General features: G+C 42.6%; 1 protein-coding gene and 1 long non-coding RNA gene across 2 annotated transcripts in view; one reads left to right on the top strand and one right to left on the bottom strand.

The window, feature by feature from the left end:
- LOC309561474 overlaps positions 1-26,962 on the bottom strand; it is a 103,701-nt gene that overhangs the window by 70,652 nt on the left and 6,087 nt on the right. The window lies entirely within an intron of this gene.
- Positions 24,073-26,962, top strand: part of ADAMTS9 (ADAM metallopeptidase with thrombospondin type 1 motif 9) — a 344,253-nt gene continuing 341,363 nt past the window's right edge. Inside the window, exon 1 of the mRNA XM_082265401.1 lies at positions 24,073-24,472. Within this exon, the coding sequence (XP_082121527.1) occupies positions 24,367-24,472 (106 nt within the window). The 5' untranslated portion in view covers positions 24,073-24,366. The remainder of the gene's footprint in view (positions 24,473-26,962) is intronic.

The following is a 26,962-nucleotide window of genomic DNA, read 5'->3' as shown; positions in this document are numbered from 1 at the left end:
GGGAGCCAGAGGAAGGCAGTCTATGGACTGCAGAGGCTGTCCTGGGGAAGACGCTCCCTTTCAGTGCCCATGCTTGTGAGTTTGGAACTGGGCAGAACCCAGTAACCAGGAAGTGGTGTTTCCCATCTGAGACATAAGTGGGAGCTGGACTTCCGCTTGGTTACATGCCACCCTCTTCAGTATGGACAGACACTTAAACTCAGGACTCAGTCATTGACTCTAATTTTTCAGTGGAAGGATGACCATCCTTACACCCGAGGATTGGCAACCTCTCCTCGAAAACCACCTACATCCATCTCCAGACATCCTAAGGCAGGGGTATTGAATTCAAATTTACGGTCTGATCCGTAAAATCTTCTTCCAGCAGAGGTCCAAATCTCATGTTTTTGCAAAGGGCGGGAGTGGAAGCTGCAAGAGTTAGCTTTCCGGATTAACCAGCAGCTGATTGGTTGCTAGGACACAGGGCGGTCATAGCAGGAAATCACTTGCAGGTTAATATGAAAAGTTAAGCACCGGCAGCTCCTGCCCTCCAACCAGCGCTGAGCTGTGCCTCCCGCACTCGGTTCATTCCTATCCTGCCTCCCAATATGGCAGAGGTTGGAAGATAGAAGCGGCTACTAAATAGCGTTACCACGGTCCACCGTTTAGTTATGCCTGCCCTAAGGGCTCATTCACACTAGCAGCAGAGGGATGGTAAAACCCTGTGGTTGCACCACAATTTCCATCTTTAGCTGCAGAGACAGAGGCCACTGGTGTACACATGCGATGTTTGCTTCACAGCTGCGGCAGGAATTATACCCCCTGTCACCTGTCAAGTAAATGGGGCCTCTCTGCAAGCACCCCACAACTATGTACAATGCACGCACGGTTAAAGCAGGTGGTGTGGAGGTGCTACAATTTCTCCTCACGCCTGTCAAATGCTGTCTGAATAGCAATCTGAGCATGGATTACTCTTCAGAGAGCAAAGCAAGTGTGAAACAGCCCTAACTCTGAAAATCCCGGTGTTCTACAGCTTTCAGCGTGATGCAAAACAAGGAAGGGAAATCTTGCTTTCCATGACAAAAGGGAAGCAGCCAGAATGTTTCGGAAGGATTTCCCCCCCACAGTGCGTACATCAGGAAACGATATCACTTATTGAAAAAGCCCCAGATATTTGGCAGCACTATACCATCTGAAATACAATACACTTTAAAAATATTTTATTGCACTATTACAAACCACAGAACAAGACGATTTAATAGATCTACCAAAAACAGGAGATCCTTTTCAACAGACATAAGCACAGCAAATGGTATCAACAATGGTGTTAAATGCATTACATTATGAGTTTTGTTGTGTTTTTCTTTTATGTGGACTTGTTATTTTCGTAAACCATTCAACAGTATATATGAGCGTTTTATCATTAAAACAAGGCTCCAGAAAAAGCAGCGTAGTACATAGCCGAAATACATAATAGGTGAGGTTTTACCTGCCAATGGAGGATTCTGTTTGGCTAGTATTGTAATCCACAAATGTCTACAACATTGCACACCCAGTCATTTGTTTCCTGGTTTACCTTTCCTTGACATGTCTTAGCCTCCAAAATACTCAACGGACCATGAATTATCATTATCCCACTGCTTATTTACTGTCCAGTGAGCGGGCAGGGGATATAGAAGAAGGTTAGGAAGAATAGCTTAAAAGTAGATTATTTTACTGGCTATGTAGTATTACTGAGATATATAGATCACAAAACATGCTGAGCAGAATTACAAAGCGGTTTTCATCTCTATATCTATGGTGGGGTTTCCCTTGTCTAACAGGACTATGTGGAAAGGACACACAAATAAGGAGTCCCCTAAAAGTCCCCAAAGGGGCCTCACCCAGTATGGGGATAGAGAGCATCTCATGGTGCCAAACCCTTGAAGGCCCTGTTAACAAGAGAGTGGGGGGTAATCAGCCCACCTTTAAAACCCACCTTGGTTCAAACCAGAAAAAAAGATATGAAGTCAGCCTGTAGATAAGTTGGTGGTAGAGGTCAAGCACACCCAAAAACAAAGAAAAGATAAAGACCATCAGCTTGGTATGTGTGAAATCTACAATCTACTTGGTTCTGCCTAACAAACTATAGGTGCAAAAATATAAAAAATAAAAAAACAGTCAATACAATTGACAAGTTCAATTTCTGGCTTGTTCTTAAGGCCTCATGCACACTGGACGTTTTTACAGCTGCTTTTTTTGGCGTTGGACGTTTTTTTCTGCAGTCATTAAACTCCCCAGCATGTTATCCTATGTGTCCATGCACACATAGGCTGTTATCAGCAGTTTTTGGCAGGGGCGTCTTCTGTCTGTAAAAAAAAAAACCCCGGAACTAGTAGAAGCGTTTTTCAGCAGTAAAAATGCTCTAACTCTGATAAAAGCTTAAAAACACCAAAAAATGCCGAAAAACGTGGGTATTCTGCGTTTATTAAGGTTTTTGGGCCATAAGCTTTTGTGGGAATATAGTTTTGCCAAAAAAAAGCTAAAAAAAACGCTACAGCTGTAAAAAAAAAACGAAACAACGCTGAAAATGCTAAAAAACCCTACTGCAAAAAAGTTGAAAAACTCCTTCTACAGCTACAGCTTTCTAATGATGTTTTGATAACTTCCAGTGTGCATGAGGCCTTAACAGGAAAATGACAGCGGTAATCTGATCATTTGCTATTGGTAACAGACTTTTTTTTTTAATAATGATCGCCATCCATGTATTACCATATGGCCAAAAATGAAAAATTGTCATTATTCACCATGAATTGTTTACAGTGCCTTCTCCTCAGGGATGGTGGCGCTGTATGCTAACAGTTGCTCTCTAACTATCCTATTGAATTTTGAGTATCCTAATTTAAAACTCGCACAATGCTTTTTAATTTACTGTAACCTCTGAATTTATTATCATTATCTTCTTGCAATTGATCTTTTTTGAAAAAGCAACGATACATCATATGTTTTATGAGACAAAATAATGGCTCCCCTTTAAGGCTCTGAAATATAGGAATAATTTTACATGGAAAATGCGGAGACAGTTATTTTATTGCTTTGAAATACGGTTATTTGTTTATTCAGACACATCTGCTTAAATTAAGCCATTAAATATCAATCTAATTTTCTTTTGTAATTCCGTCTAAAGAACTACACTGCAATGGTGATAAAGACAGAAAGTCCAGTAAATGTATGGCTGCTGACTGTAGGCAGACATCACAAAGCTCTTCACATGTGTGGTGTAACTTTAGCTGTGATAAAATTGGAATGTTCGCTTGGTTTGCTTTAATATAAGTTATGAATAATGCCACTGCAACCAGATTACAGAGCGCCCCTCACAGGATTAGTGGGAATGTACTTCCGGTAACCTGTACTACAGAAATTCCACCAATCAGACTCCTTTTGTAACAGTGCTCTAAGAATCACTTCAAAGACTTTCAAAATCTCTGCCAGGATTTTCAAGATACTTGCAGAACGATTATTGCTAAAGGCTATTATAGCAACTAACAGCAATCACTGTGTTTTTCCAGCGGTCGTAGCTCCTCCAGCCCCCCCCTGCTGGGAGAACACAATAGTGGCAGAGATTCCTGACTGTGTTGATGGGGGAACCCGTGGTTGCAGGAACGAATATTGCTCATTCTATGGCCGTCTTCAGGGTTTACGTTACAATTGTGAATCAAGTTGTTTTTTTTTCAAGTGTTGTGCCTTTTTTACCAAATATCACCACCCTTGGGTTACAAACTTTTAAAGGTTGCCAAGAGTCTTTTTGCATTGTTGTTCTTAACCACTTGTCGACCGCCTACTGCAGATATACTGCGGCAGGCTGGCTTGGCTGCATGAACCGATGTATGGGTTAGTCGGTTCGCGGGAGCGCTCCTGGGGGCGTCGGAGGCGTGTGCCCGCCCCCATTAGGAAGCGGGCAAGCCGATCCATGGGGCCGCCATTGTCGTCGGGCACCCGCAATCGCTCCCCGCAACACAGCTGACGGTTGTTCTCTTTGGGATGAACACAGAGCGCCTGTGATCCTCCTATTTAGGATCACAGGTCTCTGTGTTGATTCCACAAGTCTCTCCCCATACAGTTAGAAAACACTTCCCTAGGCTCACACTTAATCCTTTGATCACCCCTGGGTAACCCCTTCCCTGCCAGTGTCATTATTTCAGTAACAGTGCATATTTTTAACACTGATTACTGTAGTAATGTCACTGGTCCCCTCAAAAGTGTAAAAAATGTCAGTTAGGGGTGGGATCTGTCCGCCGCAATGTCGCAGTCCCGCTAAAAACTGCAGATCGCCGCCATTACTAGTAAAAAATAAAAATAAATAAAAATGACATAATTCTTTCCCCTAGTTTGTAGACACCATAACTTTTGCGCAAACCAATCAAAATAATTTGGATTTTTTTTTTACCAAAAATATGTAGCAGAATGCAAATTGGCCTAAAATGCTGAAAAAATTTGATTTTTACATTTTTTTTTATTGGGAATGTTATATAGCAGAAAGTAAAAAATATTGTTTTTTTTTTTTCGGAATTGTAGCTCTTTTTTTTGTTTATAGCGCAAAAATAAAAATTGCACCGCTGATCAAATACCACCAAAAGAAAGTGCTACTTTGTGGGGAAAAAATGGACATCAATTTTATTTGGGTACAGCGTCACACAACCACGCAGTTGGCCGTTAAGGTAATGCAGTGCCGAATCGCAAAAAATGGCCTGGTCATTAAGGGGGTAAAACCTTCCGGTCCAGAAGTGGTTAAGCATTGCACTAAGCATGGTTTTTTTTTTTTTATGTGTGGCTATGCTGTCACTTCTGTGTGTACTACGTTTTTTTTAATATGGTGGTCAAGGAAGGGGGATTTGTTTTGCCACCAATGGACACAGAACCTTACCTGGCTGAGACAGGGCCTTGCTCCATTGAAGGATTTAAGCTAGGTGCAAGCTATGGCCATTGTTCCCTCAAGGTCAAAATAAAAAGGTTAGAATATGGGGACATAAAGAGCGCTCAGTCATAGCGTCCCATAAACTGGTGCTGAGGAGACCAGATAAAAGAAACATCTCAGCCCTGAGAGGAGACCGCTATGAGCTTAGCAAGGAAATGGCAGCACGCTTTGTCATGACTGTGGTCACAGATAAAGAAATCAGGGCAGTAAAAGCTTTACCACCAACCAGAAGATTGAATGAAAGCTTTTTCAGCACCTTACTTAATGAGAACAGCTCAGAGGAAAATAAAAAAAATTGCCAGTCAGAAAGGTTAATAAAAGGTAAAGAATTTTATATGGTTAACTATTCTAGAAAAGTAACTATTACTGCACTGCAGCTACATAACTTTTTCCTTGTTAACCACTTAAGCCCCGGAAGATTTTACCCCCTCTCTGACCAGGGGGTATTTTGCGATTCGGCACTGCGTGACTTTAACGGACGATTGCGCGGTCGTGCGACGCTGTACCTAAACGAATTTGACGTCCTTTTTTTACCACAAACAGAGCTTTCTTTTGGTGGTATTTGATCACCTGTGCGATTTTTTGATCATGCGCTATAATCAAAAAAAAGCGACAATTTTGCAAAAATAACAATATTTTTCACATTTTTTTTATATGAAATCCCCCCAAAAAAATGTAAAAATCTAAATTTTTTTAAATTTTTGGCCAATTTGTTTTCTGCTACCTATGTTTGGTAAAAAGAATCACAATAAGCGTATTTTGATTGGTTTGCGCAAAAGTTATTGCGTTTACTAACTAAGGGAAAGATTTTTGTCATTTTTGTTTTTTTTTCTAACGAGTAATGGCGGCGATCTGCGTTTTTTTTTTGCGGGACTGCAACATTGCGGCGGACAGATCGGACCCTTGAGTCATGAGTCGCTCTTGTAGTAATCTTCATAGTTAATGGCACCCCTAACACGGTAAGCAAACACATGCAGCTCAGTGCCCATAAAGGCACATGAGCTACTTTGGCTCGTTTGTTGTGTATAGGGCAGTCCATTGAAAGGACTGGGCTGCCCTCTGCATGTAGCGCAAAAATGTGCGTTCATGAAAAGCTAGGTGTGAAGTTAGCCTTCGGGGGTTAGCTCAGGTGCCTTCAGACAAAAGGGGTGGGCAAAAAAGGGTTTAATGCCAACATGATGCCACACATATGTGTCGCTGGGAGGCCAATGTTTTTGCACTGAGAGTGCGCACACTGCATGCTCCCAGCACAGAGACCAAGCTGTGAAAGACAGCTCTCAGGGCCAATTCACCCAGAGCAGCAGGAGCGATTCGCTGTTGCCGGCTGCACCAGGGGGCAGTCTTTTGTACAATTGCATCTCACTGCTCCCTTTTTCTTTATTTAAAGTGTACACTTCACTGCAATGCCTGGCAGCACGCTGCTCTGCCTGACATAGCAGTGGGATATAGGCCGGTGCGTTGCAGTGTGAATGGGACACATAGGAAACAATTGTTTCCTACGTGTCCCTGCGGTGCGCTTTTCCACTGCATGGAACCGAACGGTTCGGCTCGCTTTTGTGCTTTTCCACTGCTGGTACCATATGGTACGGTGTAGGAACGGTTCGGTACGGTACGGTACGGCGGCGCTTTTCCACTGCATGGAACCGAACGGTACGGCTCTCAAAAACAGTACCACCTCGATTGTGGTTCCAAGAGGTATCATACCCGGTACCATATCCCAAATCCTTTTGCATGCAGTCACTACTAGCCACTGATTGGTCAGAGAATCCCACCCACCCCGTTGTTATCCCACCCACTTCACTTTAGTACTACTTTAGTGGAAAAGCAAACCATACCGTACCGTACCGAACCGTTCCAACACGGTACCATGCGGTACCAGCAGTGGAAAAGCAAACCGGGCTAAGCAGGGCCGAGTAGAGCCGAGCCGGCACTTGCAGTGGAAAAGTGCCACATGAGTGTGTGTGATGATACCCATCGTCACTGGGAATAAAAGACAGATACTTAATGGTTTGAATTGCTTCAAGTGGGACAGTAATATTTGTCAGCTGTTTGATTCTGAATCACATTGGCTTCTGTTCCATGTCTTTCAATGTCAGAGACAGGCTTTCCCTATTGTTTGTGTATTGCGATAATGTGTATTGTGTTAAGTCTGCCTGTTCCATTGTTAAATGTTAATGACCTCACATTAACATCTGTCCAGATGGCTAGATAATGAGTTCAGGTTAATTCTGTTTCTGTATACAATTTCATCTTCATATGATAATGTAATCAGGCAGAGGGAAGGGATTGTGTACACTGTATGGGAGTGACTGAGTGTTTTTATTGGATTGTGATTATTGGATTGTGAAATTCATGTCCTGTTCCCCACAAGGTCCACCTGGGCGGTAACCTTGAGGGGGAAAACTGTATAAAAGAGCAGCTGTACCATTAAACCTGGAGTTCTACTTCACCCTCAATCTAGAGTGCTGTCTCTTATTGGGGGAATCTGCTACAAGGGATTGCTATGCTCTTCATACTCCCTTGAATCATCACTAAGATCTTGTATGAGCTTATTCATGATCCTGCTTTACTCTCTGGGGAAAGAGAGGTTCACCCATTGGAACCTGGAATCTTGTCGTAGGTCCAGGTTGGGTAGGAGACGACGAGACCCCAACCAAGCTGCGGCAGTTCGTGGGGTCTGCGGTGGTTATGGTTTCTGGTGTGGTGCTTGGAGCCCTTGGGAAGCACTAGGAGAATCCGTCAACGGAGGTACCCAGTCGGGGTGCCAGCTGATCGGTTACAGTGTGAATTGTCATCACGATCGATCAGAAGCCAGCAGCACCAGCTTCCAATCATGTTACAACCAATCACATTGTTCACATGATTGACTAATCTTTCCTCCACAATGGCGTTCAGAACTTTTTAAAGGGACTCCGGGGCAAGCTGAAAAGGGTTAAGGAGTACGGCCCAACTCCACCGGAATCCTGACCTGAAGAAGAACCAGGAGGAAGGCTAGGATCACACTTGTTCAGGGGGTTTTGGGTGCAGGACTTAAACCGCACCTGTTTCTGCACCCTAAGCCCAAACTTTGCCTCTCTTTTGCAGACGTGTGGGGCTGCTATTCACTCATAATGGGACCCTCGTACATCTAAAACCGCAGGCATTTTTGGTTGCGGATAATCATATGGTGCAAAAAAGAAGCTCGAGGAACCTTTTTACTGCATGAAATGCGGGTAGAGCAGCTCATTCAAATGAGTGGGCTGCTGTGCCCACACAAGCAAGGCTCACAGACCCGCTAGGGTGTGAACATAGCCAAAAGCTTTGTTATGGTAATCCATTATGATTTTGCAAATTCTCTCTTTTATGTTATCAGTATTCCGCTAAAATCACTCGGCTTCCCTGATCCAAGATTGTTGAGATAAAATCTCAGCCAGAGACTGCTATTAGTCAGCGTGCGATCAGATGAAAGCAACCTGCAGACTAGATGTCGTCCGGCTGTGCATGCACAATCCAGCTGCCACACAATATGTCTATAGATAGATCCTTCTACAAACATGTAAGTTCATGTCAGGTGAAGTTGCATGTTTGTACATACGGAGAGGGGAGAGGGATGGGGAGTGTTGCAGGTGCAGACTGTCTAGGGAAAATCCATCCAAGCCAAATTAATTTCCTCCTGAGCATAGAAATGTTGGCCAGGGTTGTAGAAGGGACAAGTGATCACTCTGATATCTCCTCCTGTCAGCATGTTCACTGTCAGCACATGTGCACTTATTGACTTCTAGTGCTAGTGTAGCCCCCCCCCCCCTCTACCACTCTGAGTACTGTTGTGCTGGGGTTCACAGGAGGCTAATATAAGGACAAATGTAGGTATTTACACCAGCTGCATTTAATGTAAATGCACATAAATGAATTACCTGTAATTACCTGTTAGTGTATGGCAGAGCTCGGAGGGAGAAGCAACACAAGGATTTGTTTTGCTGCAGTGCAAGTACTATGCTGATAGGAGGAGAGAGCAGAGTGACAGAGATGAGCTCATCAGTATTTGATTGTCATGTCACAGGGCAGGGCTGCTGTTAGAAATCCTGGGGCCCCATACAGCCTACTGATAGGACCCCACCCTCGACCGAAAGTGACTGAGGATATAGATTAATCAGTCCCTTTCTCTGCAGCCTCAGATGCACAGATGAATGAATAGGAAGCACTCTGAGGCTTCCTGCTGATTCACAAACTGAAGCAAAGTAGACACAGTTTACTATGCTTCAGTGATGAATGGACACAGGAGTGATTAGTACCGATCACTCACTGTGTTCATTCAGGAAAAGAAGGGGACATATTTACTGACCCCTTCTCATGCTTCTCATCCTGAAACATCTCTGTGTGCCTGCAGCAGCTACCAGCGGGGGAGGAGGGAAGCCGGCACTGCTGCGAGGAAAACAGGCACACAGGAGGGCCCAGACAGAAGATGGAAAGAAACCAATCCCCCTGCAGTGCAGCCGGAGGCACAGAGAGGAAGAGAAGCTGGCAGGGGAAAGCAGAAGAGGATTGGTTTCTGTAATAAGACAGTACAGCCGGCCCTCCTGCTCAGCAGGTGCACAGGCCCCCCCTTTTGAACTGATCGGGCCTGGGCCCAGTACAGGGGGGCTGGCTGTACTGCCTTATCAGCAGCCCTGTCACAGGGTGGGGTTGGGGAGGAAGAGAAAAGCTGCAACAGAAAAAAAAAAAATCAGGTTTCCTGCCCTGCCAGACAGACTGTGGTATGTGGTTGAGTTGAGGATACACACTTTAAAATTATCTTAAGATTTTTTTCCATTAGATTTACCAAAACCATATAATATGAGGTCAAACCTAAACATTTTAAATTTGTATGCAGTCAGGCTGCACTACATAGTTGAAGGTAAATCTAAAGGAAATCTAACAACAAAAGTTGTATAGTGTGTATCCAGCTTTAAGCTGGATACACACTAGAGATCGACCGATTATCAGCAACACCGATATATCGGTGGGCGATATGCACTTTCCCCGATATATCGGAATCAGCCTTTGGATTTACCGATATTGCCGATATTTAGGGAAAGTGATGCCTCTAGCTGCAGGCATCACCCCGGTAGTGGCGTCCATAGCCGACGGTCGGCTGACTTGCAATGACAACCAATGCGGCTGAGAAGCCGCTCGGCTGTCATTACAAGGAGCGGGAGGGGACGTTCCCCCACCGCCTTCCGTGGCTCGCCCCGAGTCTCCCGTCCCACCGGGAGACCTAGGCAACCAGCCTGCACCGCCGCCGTCTGACCGGGTCTCCATTTTATTTTTAATTCTGCGCCGAGTACCCGTAAGTAATGTCATGACATGACATCACTTCCGGGTACTTGCGGCGCCGAATTCGAAAAACTTACAGCATTTAAACCAGCCTAACTTGGTGTTTTGAATGCTTTTTAAGTGCAGAGGAGGGGTTTGGGGTCTTTTAGACCCCCAGATCCTTCCAACACAGTACCTGTAGACATTTAAAAAAAATAAAAATTTTAATGTCCGAAAATATCGGCCAGTATCGGCCGATACCGGGGGTTAAAAAACGATATTGGTCGATCACTAATACTCACTATACAACTTTTGTTGTTAGATTTCCTTTAGATTTACCTTCAACTATGTAGTGCAAGTGCCTGCCTGATTGCATACAAATTGAAAGTGTTTAAATTTGACCTCATATTATATGGTTTTGGTAAATCTAAAGGAAAAAATCTAAAGATAATTGTATACTGTAGTGTGTATGGGCCATAGGTCTCAGGACTGGATGGACAGAAATACAAATTCTTTACAGATAATTCAGTTCTCGTCTTTGTATTTTATCTGTGTATTTAGCTGTTTTCTGGAGTTCAACTTGAAAACATAAATTAATTGATCCTTTAATAAATCAAAAACTCATTTATTCGTCCTGATGACGTTTTTTTGCCCACTTGCATGTGTTGCATTAAGGCAGCCCATTCAAATGAATAGGGTGGCAATAAACCAAAACATCAAAGAAAAAAAAAAAAAGGCATGCACCATTTGTGGCACATCACAGTGCAAGGAAGTGCATTATGTGTTGTGGTGCGGTAAAATGCATGTGCGTTGGACCCGCAAGGGTTCATTTACATATGCAGCAGTGTTTGTTGCTGTTCCAAAAAATGATCCCTAGTGGATCACTTTTCAGAGGCATTTGACAGGTGTTTATAAGGCAATATTTTGCCACCTATTCTAACGCTCAAAAAGGCAATTCACCGAACAACAGCCACAGTTGCGCGGTGGTTGCGACATGGCCCCATTCACTTGAATAGAGCGCGGGGTGGTTGCGGCATGGCCCTATTCACTTGAATGGGGCGGGGGTGGTTGCGGCATTGCCCCATTCACTTGAATGGGGCGCAGGGTGGTCGCGGCATTGCCCCATTACTTGAAAGGGTCGTGTTCAGTAGTGGTACCACCTGCCAAATATAACATGCTGTTTAATTTTTGCAACATTGCCACAGTATGGGTACAGCCCTGAGCGGGAGGTTGGGTGGCAGTAAACTTTGACTCAACTGCCCGGTTTTGCTGTGTTCTTGCCCTGAAAGATTATCCTGTATGGAGCCAAAAGAAATCAACTAAACCATTCTCTGTGTTCTGCCTCCAGTTGCATTGGTGGACTGAAGGAAAAAAACAGTATGTACAGAGGATGATCAAGTAAACCTGCTTCATTGCCCGGCATAGAAGAGCACATGTTCACATTAGGCAGGAATCCGAGACTGCACATGTTTGGGGTAAATATTCCTGCCCACATTTACATATAAATGTATAACTATACTTAGAAACAAAATTAACAATATTAATCATCTAGAAATAATATTATTTGCATTAAAGTATAAGCGAAGCCAAAAATGTTGTCGCAATTTTGGATGGAGTAGGGAACGGTTACAACCCTTGCCAAGTTTTTATTTTTTATTTCTTTTTTGCCATCTGTGCCCCATTCTAGAGATTCGCCTTCACTTCCTGTCCTGGACATACAATAGGAAGTGAAGTAAATCCCCTCTAGTTAGTTGTCACCTCAACAAGTGTCCACATTGGAAGATTTATATTCCTTTTCTGGTGACAACTCAGATTTTTGCAGTTTCCCTCACTTTTAGTCTGGTGATTATGGTTGCAAGACAAATAGAGAAAGTGGAGCTCACCAGACAGTAATATAAACCTTTAGGAACTTAACTTAACACTTATTTGTACAATAAAGCGATGAAAAACTTTACTGGCTCTGGAATGGTGGGTCCTATACACTACAGCAAAGGCTCCCCATTGTGAGTCCCCCCCAGAACAAAAAAAAAAAAGTTCTGCTTTTAGATACACTTGAAGAGATATGCTTTAGATAAAGTTTAAGAGAATAACTTTCACACTTACAAAAGATTATAAAAACTGTAGAACCCCTTTATGACTGACATCAAATATGAATGATCAATTTTGAGCATTGGGACAAATGAAAAACATTGTAGCTGCTGACCGCTAGGGGGCAGTAGAGAGGATTGCTAGAGCAAAGCTTGAGCATTGTAGGGCTCACACTTATATTTTCTCTGAATAGTGGATCGCTTTAAGTGCGCAGATAAGTAGCTGCTGTCAGGCATTTAGGAGGTGACTGTGCTGTCTCAGGAATACCTGGCTTTTTTTTTTTTTAATTTTCAGAGGGAGTAATGCTCTGCAACTGCGATCCGAACGTTTTGGCTCACGGTTGCAGTGCAGCCCTATAGACCTGAATGGGCGAGTTTGACAGGTGATACCACCTGTCAACTCAATGTACAGTCTTAAATTTGCCACGGTACAAAGCATCCCGTCTTTTTTTAATAGCCATAAGTGTGAAAGTTAGAAAACCTTGTCACTTTGGCACATGCCACTGGCATTTTCTAGTCTAGTACTTATTTTCAATGGAAATCCAAATGTTATAGCAATTTGTAGTTGCTGCGTTTCAGCAGTGTATCATGTCAGCAACAATCGCTCTGCATTCATCGTTATGCCTTATCTACAAATCAATGAAGAAGAGTGATTTCTATCAGAACGCATCAATCCAATACTGTAGCACTAGTTTAAATTGTAGCAGTGACAGAGCGAAAAATTGTCAAATTCTTGCAATTACAGTACCTTACAAAAGTGAGTACACCCCTCCACATTTTTGTAAATATTTTATTATATCTTTTCATGTGACAACACTGAAGAAATGACACTTTGCTACAATGTAAAGTAGTGAGTGTACAGCTTGTATAACAGTGTAAATTTGCTGTCCCCTCAAAATAACTCAACACACAGCCATTAATGTCTAAACCGCTGGCAACAAAAGTGAGTACACCCCTTAGTGGAAATGTCCAAATAGGGCCCAAAGAGTCAATATTTTTTGTGGCCACCATTTTTTTCCAGCACTGCCCTAACCTCTTGGGTATGGAGTTCACCAGAGCTTCACAGGTTGCCACTGGAGTCCTCTTCAACTCCTCCGTGACGACATTACGGAGCTGGTGGATGTTGGAGACCTTGCGCTCCTCCACCTTCTGTTTGAGGAAGTCCCACAGATGCTCAATATGGTTTAGGTATGGAGACATGCATGGCCAGTCCATCACCTTTACACTCCGCTTCTTTAGCAAGGCAGTGGTCATCTTGGAGGTGTGTTTGGGGTCATTATCATGTTGGAATACTGCCCTGTGGCCCAGTCTCCAAAAGAAGGGTATCAAGCTCTTCTTCAGTATGTCACAGTACATGTTGGCATTCATGGTTCCCTCAATAAACTGTAGCTCCTCAGTGCCGGACCATGATACTCCCACCGCCATGCTTGACTGTAGGCAAGAAGCACTTGTCTTTTTACCCCTCACCTGGTTGCTACCACACACGCTTGACACCATCTGAACCAAATAAGTTTATCTTGGTCTCATTAGACTACAGGACATGGTTCCAGTAATCCATGTCCTTAGTCTGCTTGTCTTCAAAAAACTGTTTGCGGGCTTTCTTGTTCATCATCTTTAGATGACAGCCATGCAGACCAATTTGATGCAGCGTGCGGCGCTGACAGGCTGACTCCACACCTCTTCAACCTCTGCAGCAATGCTGGCAGCACTTATATGTTTATTTCCCAAAGACAACTTGTGGATATGACGCTGAGCATCTGCACTCAACTTCTTTGTTCGACCATGGCGAGGCCTGTTCTGAGTTGAACCTGTCCTGTTTAACCGCTGTATGGTCTTGGCCATCGTGTTGCAGTTCAGTTTCAGGGTCTTGGCAATCTTCTTATAGCCTAGGCCATCTTTATGTAACAATTCTTTTTTTCAAATCCTCAGAGTTCTTTGCCATGAGGTACCATCTTGAACTTCCAGTGACCAGTATGAGAGAGTGAGAGCCATAACACCAAATTTAACACACCTGCTCCCCATTCACACCTGAGACCTTGTAACACTAACGAGCCACATGACACTGGGGAGGGAAATGGCTATTTGGGCCTAATTTGGACATTTTCACTTAGGGGTGTACTCACTTTTGTTGCCAGTGGTTTAGACATTAATGGCTGTGTGTTGAGTTCTTTTGAGGGGACAGCAAATTTACACTTATACAAGCTGTACACTCACTACTTTACATTGTAGCAAAGTATAATTTCTTCAGTGTTGTCACATGAAAAGATATAATATAATTTTTACAAAAATGGGAGGGTTGTACTTACTTTTGTGAGATACTGTAAATTGTTAGCTACAAATCCCTGTTAATTGCTGGTATTAGCAATTTATAAATGTGATTAATCACTTCTACAAAAGGCCCCGGGGCTGACGTCAGGCAGACGATTCTGGCATTAGAGACAAATCGACAGCGGCGGGATCAATTTAAATGCTGCCTGTCTGTCCCTATAGAATCCCCCCCCCCCCCCTCTGTAGTCCATTACAGCGAGATGTCGGTGTGTCGCTGGCTAGAATGCTGCTCAATCACTGGTGATGGGAGCGACATCTCACGGCCTGGGCTACACTGACGCTAACTCTGCACATTATATATAGGGATATATAATAATTATAATAATTTTAAAGGAATATATTACATTATTTTTAGGAAATAGGGAGTGCAAAGCACATGTGTGGGCTCAACCCAGAAGATTTTGACAAGCGGCTCAGAGGCTTCATCAGGAAGATCTCACTGGGTGTTGGACAGGGAGGTATGAAACCATATCAGTCCAATGATTTCCCAATCCAAGGCTTCCAGTATTTCAATTGTGTGAAAAAATTGACTCCTACGGACATGTATCAATCACTTTTTAGTAGATTTTCCTAAATTTCGTAATTTGAAGGTTGGAAAACTTTTGACCATTTTTAATGGGGTTGTAGCATTTGGGGTAATATTATATATTTTAGGTATGCAGAAAAAATGATCAAATAAGCAAATTAGGGAAGAAGAAAAAACAACATGATGCGTGAGTATGGTAAATAAAAAAAATGCCCAAAAATTACGTTTTTAAAAAAAGGCAGTTTTAGTTTGTCGATATCATAAGCCAAATCAGGATGGAGGCGTTAGAACCCCTGTCAGGTATTTATTGCCATCTTGGTCCCTGCTAGGTAGATTCTCTCTCTTTCTTTGTCCTGCTGACCATTGTCACTGGGACTGAAAGTGAGAGAAATTCATGACTATCTTTTTGTTTTGGTAACTCAAAAATTCTTAATAAAGATCAATAGTTAAAAAAAATCTCAAATTTTGAGTTGCCACTAGAACAGGAATAGAGGAGAAATTATCCAATGGGGTAACTTGTTTTGGTAACAACTGTTTAATGGTGAATACACATGTATCAATGTGATTATTCAATTGATCATTACTTATCAAAGTGATTGGAAAAACAAAAAAGACCCTTCCCTGGATACATTTAGAGTCTTCCAAGTTGTTGGCCATGGCGTAATTTTGACAATGACCGCAGATTTGACAATTCTTTTTTAACAATCAATTTTTATTAATTTGTAAAGAACAACAATACTGTACACAAAATAATAAGCTGTAGTTGATAACATTGGTGTAAACGTCAATACAAGGAAGGGTCTGTAAGTTTTTATAAAAATCTTGATATCCCTAAACCATCCCTAAACCATCCCTAAAGATCCCTAACCATTCCTACCATTGTGCGCCCGATCTCGGAATACCAGGTGCTGTAGGCTTTTTAAACTACTGCCACACCACCCTGAATACGCCCGATCTCGTTAGATTTGGCAATTTACCAGAGTTCTCAATGTGTTTCAAAGAATAGATAAACATGATTGATTTTAGCAGATCGTTTCTGATTGATCTTATTTTCAGATCAATATTTTCAGTTGATTACTAAGTTGCATGTTGCAATTTTTGCTATTGAATTGTTTGCTTGCAATCAACCACAAATCCCTACTTGTATGGTCACCATAGCAGGGGATGATTTCCTTCAATATAGAGAGATTTTCTTCTACCTCCTGTTGTGTCTACAAGACAGGAAACGTCTGGAATTGGACACACATGGAAAAAAAAACGCTGACAGAGGGCTTGTGTACACCAAATACTATATGTTGGGACTGTGTGGTGGAGCCTTTCCAGTACAGTCACACATATAGACATGGCAAATGACTTTGTTTCCTATTGTGTCAGTTCTCCTCAACATGCCGTGGTGTTGTGCTCTGGAAAAAGTAGGGCATGCAGTCGTTTCTTTCACCGCTATTGCAATACTACTCTGTATACTGCAACGCAGCCCGAATGAAATGTCCTTTTGATATTTGAATAAAATAAAAAAAATCAGCGCACTGATCACAGCGCATCACGCCACCATGCAGTGGCCACATGGTGTGGTTCTTGTGTGAGCAAGCCCTTATCAGCGCCAGATTACCGGACAGGCAGAGTAGTCTCTGACCTATGGGCCCCACAGCATTTAAGGGCCCAGCGACAATGGATCAAAATAATATTGATTTGATCTTGAAAGAAAATAACAATGAAGCTTTCTTAAAGCGGCAGTATACTCCGCTTTTTAACTTTTACCTACAGGTAAGCCTATAATAAAGCTAAAATTAATGTCTACTAAACCTGCACGGTTTAGGAGATATTCACCCTGCATGCAGCCACTGACACCAGTGGCGCATGCGCAGGCGCATGCGCTCTGAAGGTCCGGTGTATCTTGCAAATCCTAGTAATGTATAGAGATCACCCAGAGGGGAATGTTTTTTTCTCAACAAAAGTAGAGTTACGCTTTAAAGAATATAAACCATAGACATCAGATTTACATTACAGTTTGTCTCTTAAAAGCTCATCTTATTTCACCTGTCTGTTTGTAAAAAAATTTTGGTGCACCCTACGTACATGTAAAGTACAGTTATCTCCATCTGGCTATAAGCAGCCTTTCACTCTTTCCTGACCTGTAACCTAAAAAATCAAAATTTTCCATGATGAAGAGGGAGTATTGACCCTGGAATGTGTTGGATTGTTATTGAGAGCACCTGTCATAGGGAATAAACATTTACTGAACTCTCATTCTCTTTACATTTCTTAGGCTCGGTTCACACTACTGTGAGTCAGGAACCCACGCTTTCCTGCAATGCACACACGTTGCCATTTAGCAGATGTACAGCAGTGCCATCCATTGTTAATAGCAACCCCATGCATCTGCAACCATGCAGTTTAATGTAGTGCATTATTTCTCACACATAGAGCAAGGCATTAAAACGAATAGGCTCCTCAACACGCAACGTGCAGGAACGCCCCCACACTTAGTCACGTCTGTAGACATGAACCAAACCTTTGTCTACTCTGGGGACCCCCAAGGACACCACAGTTGATAGAGAGCCACCTCTAAAATATAGATCTGAAGCCTTATCCTTTCTGTTTTTCTTCCAGCATTCTCCCAAAACACCTAAGGACCCAAAAAATAAAGGATAGCATGGTTCCAAAGTGGGACCCAACAGTACCTATCTTCTCAAATTATTGCTTGCAGAGATTTTTCCATCCTGCTTCTGTGCATGTGATAAAGACCACTACTGACCATGTGATAAAGACCGCTACTGACCATGTGATAAAGACCACTACTGACCACCTGATAAAGACCACTACTGACCACGTAATAAAGACCACTACTGACCACCTGATAAAGACCACTACTGACCACGTAATAAAGACCACTACTGACCACCTGATAAAGACCACTACTGACCACCTGATAAAGACCACTACTGACCAGCTGATAAAGACCACTACTGACCACCTGATAAAGACCACTACTGACCACGTAATAAAGACCACTACTAACCACGTAATAAAGACCGCTACTAACCACGTGATAAAGACCACTACTGACCACCTGATAAAGAACACTACTGACCACGTGATAAAGACCACTACTGACCACCTGATAAAGACCACTACTGACCACCTGTTAAAGACCACTACTGACCACATGATAAAGACCACCACTGACCACCTGATAAAGACCACTATTGAACACCTGATAAAGACCACTACTGACCACGTAATAAAGACTACTACTGACCACCTGATAAAGACCACTACTGACCACGTAATAAAGACTACTACTGACCACCTGTTTAAGACCACTACTGACCACCTGATAAAGACCACTACTGACCACCTGATAAATACCACTACTGACCACCTGTTAAAGACCACTACTGACCACCTGATAAAGACCACTACTGACCACCTGATGAAGACCACTACTGACCACGTAATAAAGACCTCTACTGACCACGTGATAAAGAACACAACTGACCATGTGATAAAGACCACTACTGACCACATAATAAAGACCACTACTGGCCATTGACCTCCTACACACCTAATTATGTTTAAATCTACTGTATTAGTCACAAAAAATTGCTATTTATGGTTGGATAATGCTAATCTGGGGATCAGTGCAAGGACTTACCCGGTATATGGTACTTCCCGGGGGGGGGGGGGGGGGAGGATATTCTGAGTTGATTTAAAATCTCTGTACACTCAGAATTATATCCTATTGATGTGGAGGAAAGGAATGAGTCTTTCACTTTAGCTTTCTCCAGCCACATTGGCATGAAAGTCTCAGCAGATTCCAGAAGTGCGGCAATGCATTTAAAGACAGATAGATATCTCATCATTCCATACCTCCCAACTTTTTTAAATGGAAAAGGACGCTTTTTAGTGCTGATGTATAAAAGGTATTTATGCATTTACATGGATTTTGGTTGTTACTGTTAGCAACAAAAGCATATCATAAAAACACAAAATCACTTAGACTAGGTTCATAATTGTGCATCTGTTTTTCATGCGTTTTTTAATACACTTTTTAGCTGTTTGGTATGCATTTCCATACATTTGTATGCCTTTTTTTTTTTTTTTAATATGCGCTTCTATTTAGGTTTTGGGGGGGCCAAAAATGCGCTTTGTCCCCAAAAAAAGCACCTATATTTTTTTGGAAGGTGCATGGAGGAGAAATGCTCAGGTATGAGTGGGCCCCATAAAAAATAATGGTAAAATAGATATAAAGATTTGTATTTCTGTTTTGTTAGTCCCTAGAAGCCAGTACCTCTGTCAGTCTATACAGCCAGGTACCTGACCTTGCTGTTCAATGCAGAAATTAAAGCGATACAACTTGGTCAAGGATCTTCCTGTTGCAGGATAGTAAAGGAGCAGCAACAACCAGCTCTCTCATCCAATCGCCAAGTCCTCTGTGTTAGACTGGCAGCACTTTTTTCCAACATATATATATATGTTGGAAAAATGGGGAAAATGGGAAGACTTTAAAAAATCTGATAAATACCTGGAAATTTTGATGGAAGATATAGGATAAATATTAGTACTTGGTAATGATCAGGGAGTACAGAGAGACAACATCGATAATGAAAAAGCATTCAGTAGGTTGAGGGGGGGAGGTGGGTCAGGGTTGGACAGGGGGGGGTTGGGTGGAGGGTATTTGGTAGGGATCGACCAATTATCGGCAAAGCCGATATATCGAGGGGCGATATGCACTTTTCCCGATATATCGGAATCGCACACCAAGGTGACCGATATTGCCGATATTTCGGGAAAGTGCTTGTACCCGAGTGATGCCTGCAGCTAGAGGAATCACCCCGGTACCAGCGTCCATAGCCAAGGATCGGCTGTCTTGTAATGACAACCGATGCGGCTGAGAATCAGGAACAGTTGGGAGCTATGGTTACCTTACACTCTGGTTCCACACTGAAGGGGGTGACATCAGGATCCTTCTGCCAGGATCTTGGGAAAACGAAGTATCCCAAATCTCACCAGAATTTAGATCCTTGTCATTCCCAGGATCGCAGGAAGAATAGTTATGTCATCTGGATGCTGCAGACTGTTCTATGGCGTTTGGCATAGTGGTGAGGGACCTGTGGATTGCTTTTTTGTACATGGTCCATTTTACATTTTCAGAGTCATTAACTTGGAACAAGCGTGCAGGCAGTGAAGTCAGAATGTGTCATTGGAGACTTCTTTCAGGTCATTGACTCAGAAAGTGTTGAAACCAGTAAAGATTTCTCTAAGGTTAACAGGGCAGTCCCTGGCAGTCGCAGCACAACGCACTGCTCGTATTTTGGTACAATTATCCTTTAAGGGCATCCCACAACACAATGCAACTCTGCCGTGATTGGCGTGCGTCAGGATTGCACAGTGGAAAAAAGAGAACCCCCCTGAGGGAATGGGACTTTAAAGGCCAGAATAACACTGGAAATTGGTTAAAACATGAATTTATTAGTTTGACATAAAATCAGCTATAGAAAAACAGGCCAATTATACAGTACATAGCATATCATTGTAAAATGTTTGTCAATTCAAACAAGAGAAAATTGGAGCATGGACTAATAAAGGACACCCTACGCGTTGCAGGAAACCCTTCATCAGGGGTGTGAGTAATGAAGTCCAAAGTGCTGAAATGGATTGCGCAGCAATCGTGGCAAACCGCACCTTTCAAAAGCGCATGAAGCTTGTCACCTGAAAAGGAGCAGGAGCTTCTTTTCAGGCGAGAAACGCGCATTGGGTAGCCCATTCAAGTGAATGTGCCCTATGCGAAGCAAAAAACAATCACCTGTCAGAATTGCGTTCCTGCTACATGAAAGTGTGAAAGTGTGAATGCAGCCTTACGTCACATCTTCTGCTAAATCCGCCAGCAAGAACCTGCATTCCATGTAGAAAATACGCCTATGCCCGTGTGAATGAAGCCTGTGTGTAGCTTCCCATTCATTTGAATAGTCTGCTGAACCTGCGGGAATTGCGGGGAAAAAAGTCCCTGACCCTTTTTTAAAAACACGGCGGCAAAGAACTGCATAGTGCTGCAGCATCATGCGGTTTTGCGCAGCCGAAAATGCTATGTTTTCTATTGCATAGGGGTTCCATTAAGAATTAATGGCATTCCCACACATCTGCAAAAGAGCAGCAAGTTTTCCCTGCGGGTTGGGAACGTGTGCGGTTATGTGTGCGTTCCTCACCCTCATATATGTAAACCTAGTCTTTTACAATAACTCCTGCATGTTTCTCCAGATGGGTTTGAGGCTGGCTTCACTTTATCTGTATTTATCATTGCATATAATTTTAGGAACAACAATAGATATGAACGTTGCGGCTTTGCACATATTTATGTTTTTATACTTGCACGGATCGTATTAATTTTTTTTTTTTTTTTGGCTTTGGAAGATATATATGTGCGCAGACCAGCACACTTTGCATCAGCCATTTTTGGTTGCATACGTTTTTATTTTATTTTGATGCATTTGCAGGATACACACAGCACATTGTACATTTATTCTGGCGGCGCATCACTATTTACTCTATACGCACATTCGCCATAAGGCCTCATGCACACTGCACGTTATTAAATGTCAGTAGAAAGCTGTAGCTGTAGAAGGCATTTTTCAGCTTTTTTTGCAGTAGCGTTTTTCAGCGTTTTTTTTATCTTTTTTCAGCTGTAGCATTTTGTAGTTTTTTTTTAAGCAAAACTATATTCCCACAAAAGCTTATGGCTCAAAAACCTTGATAAATGCCAAATAGCCATTTTTTTTGGCATTTTTCAGCGTTTTTTAGAGCGTTTTTACAGCTGAAAAGCGCCTCCTAAAACCCCTTAGTTCTGGGGGGTTTTTACAGCCAGAAAATGCTGATAATAGTCTATGTGTTAGTGATCGGACATTTAAAAAAATTATTATTTATTTTTTTTTTTTTGCAGGTACTCTTGTGGAGGGATCTGGGGTTCTAAAAGACCCCAAACCCCTCCTCTGAACTTAAAAGCATTCAGAAACGCCAAGTTTGGCGGTTTTGAATGCTCTCATTGTTTTGGGTTTTTTATATGGAGACCTGATCAGACCCGAATGCGACTTTGATCGGGTATTCTCTTTGGCGGCCGTGCAGGTAGGATTCCCGGGGACGGGAGACCCGGGCGAGCTGCAGAAGGCGGTGGGAGGGGGGAGACGTCCCCTCCCGCTCCTTGTAATGACAGCCGAGCGACTTCTCAGCCGCATCGGTTGTCATTACAAGACAGCCGACCGTCGGCTATGGGCGCCGGTACCGGGGAAGATGCCTCTAGCTGCAGGCACCACTCCGGTACAGCACTTTCCTGAAATATCAGCAATATTGGTAACCTCAGGGGCCGATTCCGATATATCGGGGAAAGTGCAGATCGGCCCCCGATATATCGGTGTTGATGATAATCGGTCGATCCCTACTATGTGTGCATGGACACATAGGATAACATGCTGGGGAGTTTACCGGCTGCAGAAAAAAATGTTTGACGCCAAAAACAGCCGCTGTAAAAACAGCCAATGTGCATGAGACCTAATAGCTAAGGATAAGCTACTAAGTGATCGCAGCAGATGGAGCGCTTTCTCACTTTATACCACACATAAAGGTAGCGCGGAAGTAACCCACCATACACTGGCTTCATGCCTAGGCGTTGCAGTAAAATGCGCGTTGTACCGGATGTCACTGTAATTGATGGTGAGGCACCTCAATGCACGTAGCTGACAATGCTTCTCTAGAACAGATTTGCAATTAATACCGCAGATGTGTTTTTTTTTTTTTGTTTAATGCGCTGCCAATCAATTTTTAAGATTTAATGCAGGGCGCCTAAATATATATAAAAATAGAATAGGTCCCTAAGGCCTCATAGGCCCCTTGCACACGGGCGGTGCGCCCAACGGAGTCCGTTCTGCTCAGCGGGGGATCGATCCGCCGATCCCGGCTGAGCAGGCGGATGACAGCTTAGTCTCCGCTCTGTATGCTGAGACGGAGCTGTCAGATCCCCGCTGTCCTCTACGGGGAGATCGGATGAGAACGGACCGGAACTGTCCGTTCTCATCCGGTCCAATCCTCTGGACGGATGGAAAATAGGGTTTCCATCTGTCCGGATTTCAGGGACAGGATTGGACCGGATAGCAGCGGGGGCATCCACTGCCCCATAGGGATGCATGGAGCATCCGATCCGGTCCGCCTGAAAAAACTGACAGGCGGATCGGATCGGATCACCCATGTGAAAGGGGCCTTACACACGATACTCCTGTTTGAGCATCTCCTTTTTCAGCCGTACATTTCAGGAGTATTTTGTCTAACTGAAATGCGCGCATTTTCGCACATTCGTGTGCATTTTTTAGTGCATATGCGTTTGCGTCTTTTTGCGCAAATGTAGCCTTGCGTTTTTGTAAAATATGCAAATTAGCATTTTTCAGATCAACAGTATGTTCGTGTGCGTTCATTTGTGCGCAATCGTGTGTGTTTGCACGCATTTGCGCTCATGTGGCGTAAATTACTGTCCAAAAATGCCGATTTTTCTATTTTGTTCTTACTGAAGAATGCACGGCGCTCATTTACGTGCCTGCTGTGTTCATAGGCATATTACAATGAATGGGCTGTATTTTAGCTCAGAAAAAAAAGCTGTTTGCAAGAGGCCTAAAAGTTTTCTTGCAGGAAATAAAAAAGTTCTTGTGAAAGCCATGAATACAATATATATATATAGTTGTGGGAAGCATCTTCCAGCCAAGTGACATGCAGTGTAGTTGAACAGCTGTGCAGGATTGTGGATGGCTGGATGTCATGAGAGATGCATTCTGTGCAGTGAACATTGTACCCTCCCTGTCTGGGCATGGCTCTGCTTTCCCCACTCCCCCCCAGCCCTGGCTGTTCTAACCTCCAACAGCAGCCTTCAGTCACTCAGGCAAAAGTACTGTAGAAAGAACTAATAGAAGAAGCCTGTTCGCTGAGTCCCCCCTCGCTTCCTTCCCCCTGTGCACTATGCTGGATTGCCTAGAACTCCATGGGCGATTGCTAAGGACTTGTCTCCCTGTGCTGAGTGCCACTGCACACTCAAGGGCCAGTCCTGAGGATTACCAAGTCTAAAGCCAGCTTGCCAAGAGGAATTATTTCTTTTTTTTTTTTTTTTTGGAAATATTTTTTGTGTTGCAGTGCAGAAAAAAAGAAAAAAAGAAGAAGAAGGGAGCCCAGCACAGACTGCTTTGCTCATGACCAACATGCATCTTGCCTTTTGGCTGATGGGATTACTGACAATTCTGCAAGACTTTATGAATGTAACACCGGCACCAGGACCCAAACTGCACCCAAGGCAAGGTAACGGTTTGTATTATGTGCTTTGTAGACCCTCTTTTGTCAGGCTTTAACTTTTTTTCTTTATATTGTAGAAAAACTGCTGCCTTATTAGCTAGCCAATCATCCTTAAGTCATAGGCGAATATCCTCAGGTTATTAGCGAATCATAGGCGAATATCCGCAAGTTATTATCGAATCATAGGCGAATATCCTCAGGTTATTAGCGAATCATAGGCGAATATCCGCAAGTTATTAGCAAATCATCCGCAATATATATAGGTGTATACATATATATATATATATATATATATATATATATATATATAGGTATAGGTGACAATCTTCAAGTTTTTTTTGCGAATCATCCCCCCAGTTATCTTATTTTAATCTAAAACAGTTTGGAAAACCCAACTTTTTAGTTCAAATAGTGAAATGAATGGGTGAACTTTTTGCAACTTTTATACAAAGTATTCCATTACTGTATATACACAAATATAGATGTATAAATATACAACATGTGCAAATACAACTTGTTTGTATGTACTTAATATTATATAAACATTAGTTTTATTGATTTATATGGCACCAACAGATTCTGTAGCACTGCATGATGCAAAATAGACACAGGCTAGTACAAAGTATGAGAAAACAGATAGCAGGGATGAAATGAATGGGCTGTGTGGCCAAAGGAGCTTACAATCTTAAAGATAAAGGGACAAGAGTAAAGGCAGATCTAGAACAGTACCTGTATGTATGTATATGTGTGTGTGTGTGTGTGTGTGTGTGTGTGTTTCATGTATGTGTGTGTATGTATGTATATACATGTAAGTCAAACACCTAGCAGTAATACACACACACGTCATGCACAGAGCAGTAATGCATACACACACAAGTTATACACAGAGCAATAATACATACACACAAGTCATACACCTAGCAGTAATACACACACATACACACAAAAGTCATGCACAGAGCAGTAATACATACACAACTCATACACCTAGCAGTAATACACACACACACACACACACAAGTTATACACAGAGCAGTAATACACACACAACTTATACACCTAGCAGTAATACACACACACACACAAGTCATACACCTAGCAGTAATACACACACACACACAAGTCATACACCTAGCATTAATACACACACACACAAGTCATACACCTAGCATTAATACACGCACACACAAGTCATGCACAGAGCAGTAATACACACATAACTTATACACCTAGTAGTAATACACACACAAGTTATACACGGAGCAGTAATACACACACAAGTTATACACAGAGCAGTAATACACACACACAAGTCATGCACAGAGTAGTACCACACACAAGTCATGCAGAGCAGTAAAACATACACACAAAGCATACACCTAGCAGTAATACACACACAAGTCATGCACAGAGCTGTGATACGCATATACAAGTCATACACCTAGCAGTAACACACAAACATACAAGTCATGCACAGAGCAGTAATGCACACACACAAAAAGTAATGCACAGAACAATAATACAAACACACAAAGTCATGCACAGAGCAGCAACACACACACACACACACACACACACAAAAGTAATTCATAGAGCAGTAATACATACACACACACACAAAAGTCATGCACAGAGCAGTAATACACACAAAAGTCATGCACAGAGCAATAATACATACACACACACACACAAGTCTTGCACAGAGCAGTAATACATACACACACACACACAAGTCTTGCACAGAGCAGTAATACATACACACACACACACAAGTCTTGCACAGAGCAGTAATATACACACACACAAGTCGTGCACAGAGCAGTAATACACACATAACTTATACACCTAGTAGTAATACACACACAAGTTATACACAGAGCAGTAATACACACACAAGTTATACACAGAGCAGTAATACACACACACAAGTCATGCACAGAGTAGTACCACACACAAGTCATGCAGAGCAGTAAAACATACACACAAAGCATACACCTAGCAGTAATACACACACAAGTCATGCACAGAGCTGTGATACGCATATACAAGTCATACACCTAGCAGTAACACACAAACATACAAGTCATGCACAGAGCAGTAATGCACACACACAAAAAGTAATGCACAGAACAATAATACAAACACACAAAGTCATGCACAGAGCAGCAACACACACACACACACACACACACACAAAAGTAATTCATAGAGCAGTAATACATACACACACACACAAAAGTCATGCACAGAGCAATAATACATACACACACACACACACACAAGTCTTGCACAGAGCAGTAATACATACACACACACACACAAGTCTTGCACAGAGCAGTAATACATACACACACACACACACACACACACACACACAAGTCTTGCACAGAGCAGTAATATACACACACACACACAAGTCGTGCACAGAGCAGTAATACACACACACACACAAGTCGTGCACGGAAGAGCAAAATCTGTTGGGATCCTAGAGGTAGG

The sequence above is a fragment of the Pelophylax lessonae genome (genome assembly GCF_965119305.1).
Source record: "Pelophylax lessonae genome assembly, chromosome: 8".
Lineage (NCBI taxonomy): Eukaryota > Metazoa > Chordata > Amphibia > Anura > Ranidae > Pelophylax > Pelophylax lessonae.
The sequence above is the reverse complement of the archived record's forward strand: the minus strand, read 5'-3'. Positions and strand labels throughout refer to the sequence as shown.